This window comes from Salvelinus alpinus, chromosome 5, assembly GCF_045679555.1.
Source record: "Salvelinus alpinus chromosome 5, SLU_Salpinus.1, whole genome shotgun sequence".
NCBI classification, from domain to species: Eukaryota; Metazoa; Chordata; class Actinopteri; order Salmoniformes; family Salmonidae; genus Salvelinus; species Salvelinus alpinus.
In genome coordinates this window covers 30,546,362-30,560,245 of record NC_092090.1, presented here as the reverse complement: position 1 = coordinate 30,560,245, position 13,884 = coordinate 30,546,362, and the positions used below count along the sequence as shown (strand labels likewise).

At 43.2% G+C, this 13,884-nt stretch overlaps 1 protein-coding gene across 4 annotated transcripts in view; it reads left to right on the top strand.

Moving 5' to 3' along the window:
- The window catches only part of LOC139575898 (diacylglycerol lipase-alpha-like), a 49,975-nt gene that overhangs the window by 14,227 nt on the left and 21,864 nt on the right, over positions 1 to 13,884 (top strand). For 2 of the 4 annotated variants that reach the window (XM_071401327.1, XM_071401330.1), the window contains exons 2-8: positions 10,146 to 10,247; positions 10,431 to 10,642; positions 12,686 to 12,787; positions 12,994 to 13,132; positions 13,221 to 13,280; positions 13,407 to 13,494; positions 13,639 to 13,773. In XM_071401327.1, the coding sequence (XP_071257428.1) occupies positions 10,153 to 10,247; positions 10,431 to 10,642; positions 12,686 to 12,787; positions 12,994 to 13,132; positions 13,221 to 13,280; positions 13,407 to 13,494; positions 13,639 to 13,773 (831 nt within the window). In that variant the 5' untranslated portion in view covers positions 10,146 to 10,152. Of the gene's footprint in view, positions 1 to 10,006; positions 10,053 to 10,145; positions 10,248 to 10,430; positions 10,643 to 12,685; positions 12,788 to 12,993; positions 13,133 to 13,220; positions 13,281 to 13,406; positions 13,495 to 13,638; positions 13,774 to 13,884 lie in introns of those variants that run through there. The other 2 variants (XM_071401328.1, XM_071401329.1) reach the window with 2 other exon arrangements.

Genomic DNA, 13,884 nt, shown 5'->3' with positions numbered 1-13,884 from the left:
GTCTAGCGGTTATCCAGAGTTTTCACACTCCTGCTTTGACCACCAGATGACAGAAATAGAAAGAAAACCGTTATCAGCTGAACATAACAGTATGGCAGTGGAAGGGAGGACAGTAGCAGATGACCCAACTGTGGTTTGTGACTGTTAGGATTTCCCAGTGTAGCCAGTTTAATTGCATATATTCTGTTACCGATTTGGTAACATCATTTCAGTTTTTAATATCCAAATCATTCATAAACAAAATGTATCTTAGTAAAAACACCAACTAGTTGATAGGTCTCTACCTTCTTACTTCTGAACTTTAATTATCCTCCCTTCTCATGAGGGAGAAAGATTTGAAAATATCTTTAAAGATATGTGGGGTTTTGGTAATGGAATTTTAAGGCACAAGGCAATGTTTCTTAAACTATACTGAACAAAAATATAAATGCAACAATTTCAAAGATTTTACTGAGTTACAGTTCAAATAAGGAAATCAGTCAATTTAAATAAATAAATTAGGCCCTAATCTATGGATTTCACCTGACTGGGAATACAGATATGCATCTGTTAACAGATACTTAAAAAAATAACATTTGGGGCGTGGATCAGCAAACAAGTACGTATCTGGTGTGACCACCATTTGCCTCATGCAGCGTTGACACATCTCCTTCGCATAGAGTTGATCAGGCTGTTGATTGTGGTCAGTGGAATGTTGTCCTACTCCTCTTTAATGACTGCGAAGTTGCTGGATATTGGCGGGAACTTGAACACGCTGTTGCACACATCGATCCAGAGCATCCCAAACATGCTCAATGGGTGACATGTCTGGTGGGTATGCAGGCCATGGAAGAACTGGGATATTTTCAGCTTCCAGGAATTGTGAACAGATCCTTGTGACATGGGGCTGTGCATTATCATGCGGCGGATGAATGGCACAACGATGGGCCTCAGGATCTCGTCACAGTATCTCTGTGCATTGAAATTGCCATTGATAAAATGCAGTTGTGTTCATTGTCCGTAGCTTATGCCCGCCCATACCATAACCCCACCGCCACCATGGGGCACTCTGTTGACATATGGGCGAGTATACCGCTCTCCCACACCATACTGCTATCTGCCCGGTACAAGCAGCATGCCAGTGGCCATCAAAGGTGAGCATTTGCCCACAGAAGTGAATTAAGACACTGAACTGCAGTCAGGTCAAGACCTGGGGAGGACAACGCGCATGCAGACGAGGTTCCCTGAGATGTCTCTGACAGTGTGTGCAGATATTCTTAGGTTGTGCAGCTGTCCGGGTGGCTTGTCTCTGATCCCGCAGGTGAAGAAGCTGGATGTGGAGGTCCTGGGCTGGCATGTTTACACGTGGCCTGCAGTTATGAGGCGGTTGGACATACTGCCAAATTTTCTAAAACAACGTTGGAGGTGGCTTATGGTAAAGAAATGAACATTAAATTCTCTGGCAATGGCTTTGGTGGACATTCCTGTAGTCAGCATGCCAATTGCACGCTCCCTCAACTTGAGACGTCTGTGGCATTGTGTTGTATGACAAAACTGTACATTTTAGTGGCCTATTATTGTCTCCAGCACAAGGTACACCTGTGTAATGATCAAGCTGTTTAATCAGCTTCTTGAAATGCCACACCTGTCAGGTGGATGGATTAGCTTGGCAAATTACAAATGCTTACTAACGGGGATATAAACAAATTTCTGCACAAAAATTTAGAGAAATAAGCTTTTTGTGCGTGTGAAACATTTCGGGGATCTTTTATTTCAGCGCATGAAACATGGGACCAACATATTACATGTTTATATTTTTGTTCAGTGTGAATGTGTTTTTTGTTGTTATGATACCTTTTTAAGACTTTCTGATAGATGTTTTCTAAGACTCATTTTTCATATGTTTGACAAATCAACTCCTTTGTTTATCAAAAAAAAAAGGTTAACATTTACTTTAAAAAAATATATATATATATTCCTTAATTTCTCAAAGATGTATATATAGACTCGTAGTTTTCATTTGACACCCGATTTGACATGCTCCTATGAACTTAACATGTTGGTGCTCATGAGTCATTTATATGGAAATGACCCATAGCACCGGTTCCAATCAAAATTCCAATGCCATTTAGCAAACTTCAGGGGCACTGGATAAGGTCAATGACATCAAGAATTTTATCAAGTACCAGGACATTTTAACCAAAAACCTGGTTGACTCTGCCAGGAGGCTGAAACTTGTGAGTCTTCCAGCAAGACATTGACCCCAAGCACACACAAGTCCATAAGCATAGATGAAGGATATCGAAGGATTCTGTATGGGGGAATGGTCTATGATCAATCCCAATGTGTTCTCCAATCTTATAAAACATTTTAGAAAAAGGCTCAGTGTCGTTATCCTTGGAGGGTGCTGGAGTTTCGAAAACCGGGGGATCCAATAATTTTGAGGCCTTTTCTTTTAGATTTTTATTTTTTATTACTTGTTCAACAAAATCTCTTTGAGAAATTATATTTTTAGGGCATACAATTGTTTGTATTTTTGGGGCACACAATATAGGTCAGTATTATTTTATACTGTATTTTTTTGCGTGTCTTTATCAAGGGATCCAATAATTCTAGATACCACTGGATACACAGTCACCTTCAAAGGCATTGCGATGAGGTGACAGCTAGCTTTCAGATTAAGTGTCAAAGAATGTCAACCAGCCATACCGACAGAGAGGCTGAAGCATTGGACTGGGGATAATTGGACTGCATTTAATCAACTAATCTACTAATCACACATCAAATGACTTACCAATATACCTCTATCTATCCTACCTCCTCAAATTCATCAGGCCTCAAATGGCTGTGAAATGAAATGTGGGTCCAAGGTAGTGCTGATGGTTTGGAGTGGGTGGGTTTTGGTCATAGCCTCCATTACTTTACTATGATGATATTTTCTATCAGGTAAAAGGCCACCTAGGGTGATAGGCAGTATGTTTACAAAATACCTCATTCAATTTGATAAGAAGTTAACCTGTTGTTACCAAGCTTTTTGAAAATGAATTTTCTCTAATGTTTGATTTAATAGTAGCCTAGCGTATATGAGAGCAGCCTTTTTCTAACCTCACCTGAAGGAAAGCATTACAAATACCACAATTTAGAGCTTTATGGGAGTGATTACCCGTTTTGTTTATTTTCAAACCAGTTGTATTGCTCTGTGTGTTTGCAGAGATGTCCAGAGACAGTCTATTTGCTTTTACGGGCGAACCCTCCTGAGTTGGCCTGAAACGGAGAGAGAGAGGGAGGCAAGACGTTTGCTTACCAAACTTAAACGTGAAGCATCACTGTGTGACCCACTTACACTTGACCTGATGCAAATGGCACGTGGAGACTGCCGCAGTTAGACTCAAACTGCTGAGACTGGAACAGTTTGGTTTAATGTGCTGCACTAACCTGGGCTTAAACAAGCTTGGCACAATAAACCTGCTGTAACTAGTATGTGAAATAGGGATCCGGTGTTAAACCTACTGTCAAATGTAGTATAGCACACTAAACAAATGGCTGTGTAAAATGGGTCATTGTGAACATGACTTTACCCATCTGAATGGGCTCCTAACAGACAAACTATAACAGTAATATTCTTGCAATATTACTTAAGCTATACTCAGTAAGCTGCATTCTAATAGGCCTAGCAGGGGCAAGATAGGTGGTTGACAGTCAGTCAAACATGAAACCTAAAAGGGTTAACCTTTTACTGCAGTGGGCTAAATCAGGGTCACACAGGTATTCTGAAACAATATATATATTTTGTTCACCTTTATTTAACCAGGTAGGCTAGGTGAGAACAAGTTACAAGAAAAACAACACAGAGTTACACATAAACAAACGTACAGTCAATAACAGAAAATACAAATAGAAAGATCTATGTACAGTGTGTGCAAATGTAGAAGATTAGGGAGGTAGGCAATAAATAGGCCCTAGAGGTGAACATAATTACAATTTAGCATTAATACTGGAGTGATATATGTGCAGATGATCATGTGCAAGTAGAGATACTGGGGTGCAAAAGAGCAAGAGGGTAAGTAATAATATGGGGATGAGGTAGTCGGGTGTGCTATTTACAGATGGGCTGTGTACAGGTACAGTGATCGGTAAGATGCTCTGACAGCTGATGCTTAAAGTTAGAGAGGGAGATATACGTCTCCAGCTTAAGTGATTTTTGCAATTCGTTCTAGTCATTGGCAGCAGAGAACTGGAAGGAAAGGCGGCCAAAGGTGGTGTTGGCTTTGGGGGTGACCAGTGCAATATACCTGCTGGAGCGCGTGCTACGGGTGGGTGTTACTATGGTGACCAGTGAGCTGAGATAAGGCAGGGCTTTACCTAGCAAAGACTTATAGATGACCTGGAGCCAGTGGGTTTGGCGACGAATGTGTAGCGAGGGCCAGCCAACGAGAGCATACAGGTTGCAGTGGTGATAAAACGGATGGCACTGTGATAGACTACATCCAGTTTGCTGAGTAGAGTGTTGGGGGCTATTTTGTAAATGATATCGCCGAAGTCAAGGATCGGTGGGATAGTCAGTTTTACGAGGGCATGTTTGGCGGTATGAGTGAAGGAGGCTTTGTTGTGAAATAGGAAGCCGATTCTAGATTTAGTTTTGGATTGGAGATGCTTACTGTGAGTCTGGAAGGAGAGTTTACAGTCTAACCAGACACCTAGGTATTTGTAGTTGTCCACATATTCTAAGTCAGAACCGTCCAGAGTAGTGATGCTAGTCGGGCGGGTGCGGGCAGCATTCGGTTGAAGAGCATACACTTAGTTTTACTAGCATTTAAAAGCAGTTGGAGGCAACGGAAGGAGTGTTGTATGGGGTTGAAGCTCGTTTGGAGGTTTGTTAGCACAGTGTCCAATGAAGGGCCAGATATATACAGAATGGTGTCGTCTGTGTAGAGGTGGATCAGAGAATCACCAGCAGCAAGAGCGACATCATTGATATATACAGAGAAAAGAGTCAGCCCGAAAATTTAACCCTGTGGCACCCCATAGAGACTGCCAGAGGTCCGGACAACAGGCCCTACGATTTGACACACTGAACTCTATCTGAGAAGTAATTGGTGAACCAGGCGAGGCAGTCATTTGAGAAGCCAAGGCTATTGAGTCTGCCGATAAGAATGCGGTGATTGACAGAGTCGAAAGCCTTGGCCAGGTCGATGAAGACGGCTGCACAGTACTGTCTTTTATCTATGGAGGTTATGATATCTACTTTGAAACAACAGTATACACCTCAAACACACATGGTTATGGGCTTAATTTAAAAAAAAAAAAGAAGACACCATGTCAGATGTATTACATTTTTGAGTTTGCATCCCAATATTACACTTTATATACAGTGGGGAGAACAAGTATTTGATACACTGTCGATTTTGCAGGTTTTCCTACTTACAAAGCATGTAGAGGTCTGTAATGTTTATCATAGGTACACTTCAACTGTGAGAGACGGAATCTAAAACAAAAATCCAGAAAATCACATTGTATGATTTTTAAGTATTAATTTGCATTTTATTAAATAAAAATGACAGACCTCTACATGCTTTGTAAGTAGGAAAACCTGCAAAATCGGCAGTGTATCAAATACTTGTTCTCCCCACTGTACATCATAGAAGAATGAAATATAACAAAACTGTTTAACATAGAAAAATGTTTTCTTTTTGGCTTTATTTATTTTTTATCTCAGCAAAAAAAGAAACGTCACTTTTTCAGGACCCTGTCTTTCAAAGATAATTTGTTAAAAATCCAATTAACTTCACAGATCTTCATTGTAAAGGGTTTAAACACTGTTTCCCATGCTTGTTCAATGAACCATAAACAATTAATAAACATGCACCTGTGGAACTGTCGTTAAGACACTAACAGCTTACAGACGGTAGGCAATTAAGGTCACAGTTATGAAAACTTAGGACACTAAGAAGGCCTTTCTACTGACTCTGAAAAACACCAAAAGAAAGATGCCCGGGGTCCCTGCCCATCTGGTCGCTGGACCAGACGGGACTGGCAAAAAGTGCTCTAAACTGACGAGTCGCGGCTTTGTCTCACCAGGGGTGATGGTCGGATTCGCATTTATCGTCGAAGGAATGAGCGTTACACCGAAGCCTGTACTCTGGAGCGGGATCGATTCGGGGGTGGAGGGTCCGTCATGGTCTGGGCCGGTGTGTCACATCGGACTGAGCTTGTTGTCATTGCAGACAATCTCAACGCTGTGCGTTACAGGGAAGACCTCCTCCTCCCTCATGTGCTACCCTTCCTGCATGCTCATCCTGACATGACCCTCCAGCACGACAATGCCACCAGCCATACTGCTCGTTCTGTGCGTGATTTCCTGCAAGACAGGAATGTCAGTGTTCTGCCATGGCCAGCAAAGAGCCCGGATCTCAATCCCATTGAGCACGTCTGGGACCTGTTGGATCGGAGGGTGAGGGCTAGAGCCATTCCCCCCCAGAAATGTCCGGGAAATTGCAGGTGCCTTGTTAGAAGAGTGGGGTATCTCACAGGAAGAACTGGCAAATCTGGTGCAGTCCATGAGAAGGAGATGCACTGCAGTACTTAATGCAGCTGGTGGCCACACCAGATACTGACTTACTTTTGATTTGTTCAGGGATACATTATTCCATTTCTGTTAGTCACATGTCTGTGGAACTTGTTCAGCTTATGTCTGTTGTTGAAACTTGTCATGTTCATACAAATATTTACACATGTTATGTTTGCTGAAAATAGACGCAGTTGACAGTGAGAGGAATTTTCTTTTTTGCTGAGTTCATATATTTAGTTATGAAATTGTGAAAATGTTTAATATTCCACCCATGAGGCCACTAGGTCATTTTAATACAGGAAAGGGTTTTAATAATTGTTTTGAGTGACGTCACTGGACAGACAAAGCACTATGCTGAAGAGGTTCCTCTCTGAGTCATACAAACATTCCACAAAACACATGTTAGTTGGATTCACAGATCCAAATTAGAATAGATTGTAGTAGTGAGAGATTCTATGACTCACAGTTGACAGAATGCAGAGAACTGTCTTGTAGAGTGGCCTGAAACCGTATACGCAATACTACATTTCCCCAAAGGGACACGATAAAGAAATTAATTTAATGGACTGTCGTTTCTCTTTGCTCATTTGAGCTGTTCTTGCCATAATATGGATTTGGTCTTTTACCAAATAGGGCTATCTTCCCCTACCTTGTCACGTCTCAACTGATTGGCTCAAACGCCTTAAGAAGGAAAGAAATTCCACAAATTAACTTTAACAAGGCACACCTGTTAATTGAAATGCATCCCAGGTGACTACCTCATGAAACTGGTTGAGAGAATGCTAAGAGTGTGCAAAGCTGTCAACGCAAAGGGTGGCTACTTTGAATAATCTCAAATGTATAAAATATATTTTGATTTGTTTAACACTTTTTTTTGGTTACTACATGATTTCATGTGTGAAATGTAATAGTTTTGATGTCTTCACTATTCTACAATGTAGAAAATAGTTAAAATAAAGAGAAACCCTGGAATGAGTAGGTCTGTCCAAACCTTTGACTGGTACTGTATGTTCTCTCTTCAACTGGTTTGGGGACATTTCTAACAGCTTAATATGGTCTCTGCATTTCCAAGCTGAAGGTGCCATCCACGTTCCTAAAATCATGTTCTTTGAGGTCTTTATGACCTGGAAGTCTCTTAGTCTCGCCGAATCTCTTAGTATCACTTAGCTTTCCTGCCATGTTGTTGATGCTGAGTCTGTTGAATAAAATGGCTCATTATTATGTCCCTACAATATTTCTCAATTCTTTCTTCATGTTACACCACAAAAGAAAACGCTTTCAAAAGTTTTCCAATTCAACAGAAGCCCAGTTCTACCTACCTAAGTGCATTTGATAAATGTTTACCCAGAGTCTTGCACATCTCTAGGGTGATGGATGCCCTATGCTAAGCGCATGCGGTGGCCTGTGGGTTTAAGACATGCACTGATGAGTGATTTATAATCCTCGTTTTGAAGCTACAGTAGAAAAAAAACATTTCAGCAGAGGTCACAGTCCTGACTGGACGGCGGAACTCTGCTTGGGTGGGCTCTGGGGAGGTCACTGCCATATGGGAGGGCTTGGAGTTGGACAGTGGATATTACTGTGAGATGAGCTGGGTGTTGTCTGTATGAGCACTAATGGAGTACAGCCAAACCAAGGAGTATGGATCAGCCTGTGTTGTTTATCATCAAAGGAATTTATCCCAAATGAATTATACTGTATGGCTGTATTCCATACAGTTTCTATGACCTGGGTATTGTGGATTTGTGTTGACTGTCATACAGTTACATGTATGGTTCCTAGAATAGCCTACCAGTTGGCAAAGGAAAGCCGTTTACGCCTGCCATTAAATCCATACTCTCTTTGTTAGAGGTCCTAGGAGCCATTACCCTAAAAGGCAAGCAATGTTAATAGTTAATATGTAACCTATTATACTTTCTGAAAGACAAAGGGACAGTTAGGGGTTTGAGAACAGAAACTCGGCTTCTCCCTACAATTGTATTTCACCTTTATTTTACTAGGCAGTTCAGTTAAGAACAAATTCTTATTTACAATGACGGCCTACACCGGCCAAACCCAGATGACGCTGGGCCAAATGTGTGCCGCCCAATCACGGCCGGTTGTGATACAGCCTGGATTCGAACCAGGGTGTCTGTAGTGACACCTCTAGCACCGAGATGCAGTGCCTTAGACTGCTGCGCCACCCGGGAGCCTTCTCCTCCGTCATCCTCTCCGTCAATACCTGTCCCAGACTTCTAAACCTAGGCCTAATCAGATTCAATAAAAGCACATGGGCTTATTGGTATGGGAGAGTGTGCTGCTTCACTGATTCTATTGATATAGCCTTTCCAGTTAAAGTGGTAGTGTGTTTCACTGGTAAGATCCCCATGGGGACTGCAACCTGTATCTAGGCTATAACACACGGCCTGGAGGGTTTGGAGTGATGACATCACTGTCTCAAGTGGTGGAGGACAGACCTCCTGCATTGTGGGACCTGCTATATTTCATTAGTCTAATTTTGTTTCGGCCTAAATGACAAGGGGTTTACTCTCTTATTCCTTTTTTCCCCTCTTCTCTCATTCCACTCCTCCTACCCTCTTCTCTATAATGTGAGTCACACCCACAGGAAGCCATGTGGCAGCCGGCGACAGGGGGGGGCAGAGCAGTAATGTTGTCCTAACCTTTAGTGAGACCATATAGACCTGTCACACTGTTTAGCCAGCCTTTATTGAAGCATACTCTAGACATAGTTGTCTTGAAAATCATGGAATATGTAGTTGCCGACTTTATCCAGTTTTAGGATCCCTGCCCCCACGCTTTAGTTAAATTCTCTATAAAATGAGTCACAAACTTGGTACACTGTCACACTAGGCGTTCCTTACACGTTTTTAACCATCTGCTACCCATGTGTTTTGTGACAGTGGGCTTTGCTTCTGTTTTGACCAAATATGCTAACGGTATACCACTATAGGCTAAGGCTAGCCACCTCTCCAGATCCCTCACGCTCTCCCTCTCTTTTACTTCAGTTCAATCTAGGCCTAAGGCACTTTTGACTTGTTTTAGACTGCCCTTTTGGATCAAGGGAAGGGAAGAATGAAAGCGGTGTTCACGTTGCCAGAGCATATGGTAACAAACAAACCCATTAAAACAAGTCCTCTCTCACACCCTCACTCATTACCTGGGCCACATTATCCACATAAACTAGCTTAGCCATTATCCCACTGTCTCCCTCCCTCCCCCTCTCACACTCTTTCCCTCCATATTTCCATTTCACCTCTTTCCATCTGGAGAGTTTCATTGTGAGGAGAAACAGAGCGTACTGATAGTTCTGCTATAGTCTGACTGATGCAGCAGAGCTTTGAGGAAGTCTTGGCTATTATGAAAGCTGGTCAGTGGGGAAAGAGGGTCTGGCCTTTTGATCACACCATGATGTGGACATTGTGCTTTTTTTTATTTCTCGTCCTCTCTTGCTTTCTCCGAGGGCAGCGATGCTGGGTACTGTGGGCAGGATTTATTAAAACCAAGGGTGTGTGTTAAACCACTATTTTAAGCGCTCTTTTGTTCGAGGTTGTAAAGATTTGTGTCGTAATGTGCTGTTTTCTTCCTCTCTCCCTCACAGGGCAGTGATGCCTGGTATGGTGATGTTTCGGCGGCGCTGGTCAGTTGGTAGTGATGACCTAGTGCTGCCCGCCCTCTTCCTCTTTCTACTGCACTGCATCTGGTGAGTACTGCGTTTGGATGTTTCTCTCTGTGAGTGTATGTTCCTGTGTCAGTCTGTCTGGTCCCCTCACCAAGCTAAAAGTATGAAGCTGTATATGAGATGGAAAATTTACCCCCAAAAATGTTGTCTGAACCATGGGTGTGTCATCTGTGACCATCCCCCTCCCTCCCCCTCCCCTGCCAGGCTGGTGGTTCTGTCTGTGGTTCTGTTCAGCCTGCCCTATGGCTCGGACCAGTCCTGCTCGGTCACCCTGGTGGACCATGGCCGGGGGTACCTGGGCATCTTGGTCAGCTGCCTGATCTGTGAGAGCGCCATCATATGGCTGAGTATGAGAGGCAGCATCCTCTACACACAGCCCAGAGAAGCTGTGCAGTATGTCATCTACATACGACTAGGTAAGACACAGCAGCATGTTATCACAGACACACTATATATATATTAGTCACGCTTAACATACAGTGCCATCAGAAAGTATTCAGACCCCTTGACTTTTCCACATTTTATTATGTTAGTCTTTTCCTTAAACTGAATAAATTGTTTTTTTTCCCTCATAGTGACAAAGCAAAAACAGTTTTTTAGAAATGTTTGTTAATTTATAAAAAATTCAAAATGGAAATATTACATTTATATAAGTATTCAGACCCTTTACTCAGTACATTGTTGAAGCACCTTTGGCAATTATCATGGCATCAAGCCTTCTTGGGTATGACTCTACAAGCTTGGCACATCTTTATTTGGGGAGTTTCTCCCATTCCCTGCAGATCCTCTCAAGCTCTATCAGGTTGGATGGGGAGCGTTGCTGCACAGCTATTTTCGGGTCTCTTCAGAGAAGTTCGATCGGGTTCAAGTCCGGGCTCTGGCTGGGCCACTCAAGGACATTGAGACTTGTCCCGAATCCACTCCTGCTTTGTCTTGGCTGTGTGCTTAGGGCCGTTGTCCTGTTGGAAGGTGAACCTTCGCCCCAGTCTGAGGTCCTGAGTGCTCTGGAGCAGGTTTTCATCAAGGATCTCTCTGTACTTTGCTCTGTTTGTCTTTGCCTCGATCCTGACTAGTTTCCCACTCCCTGCCGCTGAATAACATTCCCACAGCATGATGCTGCCACCACCATGCTTCACCATAGGGATGGTGCCAGGTTTCCTCCAGAAGTGACGCTTGGCATTCAGGCGAAAAATAATGTTGCTTCTCATGGTTTGAGAGTCTTTAGGTGCCTTTTGGCAAACTCCAAGCGGGCTGTCATGTGCCTTTTACTGAGGAGTGGCTTCCATCTGGCCACTCTACCATAAATGCCTGATTGATGGAGTGCTGCAGAGATGGTTGTCCTTCTGGATGGTTCTCCCATCTCCACAGAGGAGTGAACATTGGGTTCTTAGTCACCTCCTTGACTAAGGCCCTTCTCCCCCGATTGTTCAGTTTGGCCGGACGGACAGCTCTAGGGAGTGTCTTGGGGGTTCCAAACTTCTGCCATTTAAGAATGATGTAGGCTACTGTGTTTTTGGACCTTCAATGCTGCAGAGATTATTTGATATTCTTCCCCAGATCTGTGCCTTGACACAATCCTGTCTCGGAGCTCATGTCCTTCGACCTCATGTCTTGTTTTTTGCTCTGACATGCACTATGGGACCTTATATAGACAAGTGTGTGCCTTTTCCAAATCATGTCCAATCAATTGAATTTACCACAGGTGGACTCCAATCAAGTTGTAGAAACATCTCAAGGATGATCAATGGAAACAGGATGCAGCTGTGCTCAATTTCGAGTCTCATAGCAAAGGTTCTGAATACTTATGTAATGTTGGAATCGGCTAAACTTTGAACATTGAGATATTAAATAAATGATAGAGACGAAGCCTTGAATAGAAAGAATCTGTAGCAACCCAGAAGGCTTTGGAATGTGTTTGATGGAGGAGAGGAGAGCGATGTGTTGATATAGGGAATACAGATGGATATCTGTGGATTAGGTGAATGAGGGGTTGAGGTCAGTTCCTCTTAAGGGAGTAATCAGGGTTAGTATCTGGTTACCTTCTTTCGCTTGGGCATAAACTAAGGATGGAGAGAGGGACTGTCTTAAGTAGGATGTAAATAAACTGTGATGTGAGAAATGTTTTGCTGTCTGATTACAGCTGTACAGAACCTTTGGGAATGATTAAACTTGGTTAAAGCTTCTCTAGTGTCCGTGAGTTATTTACTAAGAACCTAACAGTAAATAAGGTATTTTGTTTTTTTGCAAAAATGACGCTAACATTTCTAAACCTGTTTTATGGGGTATTGTGTGTTGATTGCTGAGGATTTATTTATTTTTAAATACATTTTAGAATAAGCCTGTAACGTAACAAAATGTGGGAAAAGTTGAGGTGTCTGAATACTTTCTGAAGTATCCTGTCTAATTTCACAATATTGAGTAATGTTGTTTCTCTTCCCTCCCTGCTTTCTCTCTTTCAGCCATTTTGTTGGTGGAGTTGGTATATGCAGTGGTGGGGATCGCCTGGCTTTTCCAATACTACCAACCGTGCTCTGATGTCACTGCCAAGAACCTTGCTTTGGGTGAGTTAGAGAGGGAGTACGAGGGAGCAGCAATCACTAGAGTAAATATGTTGTAGACTAGAGTAATCTTCAAAGAGAACAAGGACGGACTTGTAAAACAAAGTAATGGAGTAGAAATGCTCATGGGCATGTTTTGCTTTTCTTACACCATTGCGTGGTTCGTTATGAAGATCACAATATATCAAAACTATCCCGTCTCACCCCAGGGATTGTGGTGTGCAATTGGCTGGTGATCTTCAGCGTGTGCTTCACGCTCATGTGTACCTTTGACCCCACGGGACGCACATTTGTTAAACTGAAAGCCACCCGGCGACGCCAACGCAACCTCACCACCTACACCCTCAGGTTGGTACCCTCTTCCCTGCATACTACCGCCTGTACACCCTTAGGTTGGTACGATCTGCCCTACACACTACCATCTCTAAACCCTCAGGTTGGTACCCTCTGCCCTACACACTACCATCTCTACAGAGTATACCACCTGCACCCTCAGGTTGGTACCCTCTTCCCTACACACTACTACCATCTGCCCTACACACTACTACCCTCTCTGTCCTACTCTGTCCTCACCCAGCACAGCACACTAAGGTAACCATCCTGCTGTGCCTCCCTTCTTCAGACACAGGCTAGAGGAGGGCCAAGCCAGCAGCTGGAGCAGGAGACTGAAGTTCTTCATGTGCTGCACCCGAGCCCAGGACACACAGTCTGTGAGGGAAATAGAATTCTTGTTCCTCTATCCATCCCCCAACTTCCTGTATGATACAATCTATTTAGTGAGAATCAATGGTTGTGGTTGGGATCCATTCTTGTGGTTATTCAAGGTTCAACCTCGATCTCTCCTCTCCCGTTAGGATGCGTATTCCGAGGTGGCCAGCCTGTTTGCAGAGTTCTTCAGAGATCTGGACATTGTGCCTAGTGACATCATAGCTGGCCTGGTGCTGCTTCGCCAGAGACAGAGGTCCAACAGAGGTGCCATCCTGGACCAGGTAACAGGGGATGGGGACCAGTGTGGAGAGAGAAAGAGAGAGGGATGGGGGGGAAACGTTACAGGTAAAATGCTAACAGAGTTGGAGGGCCTGTTTGTGTTTGACAGTCTT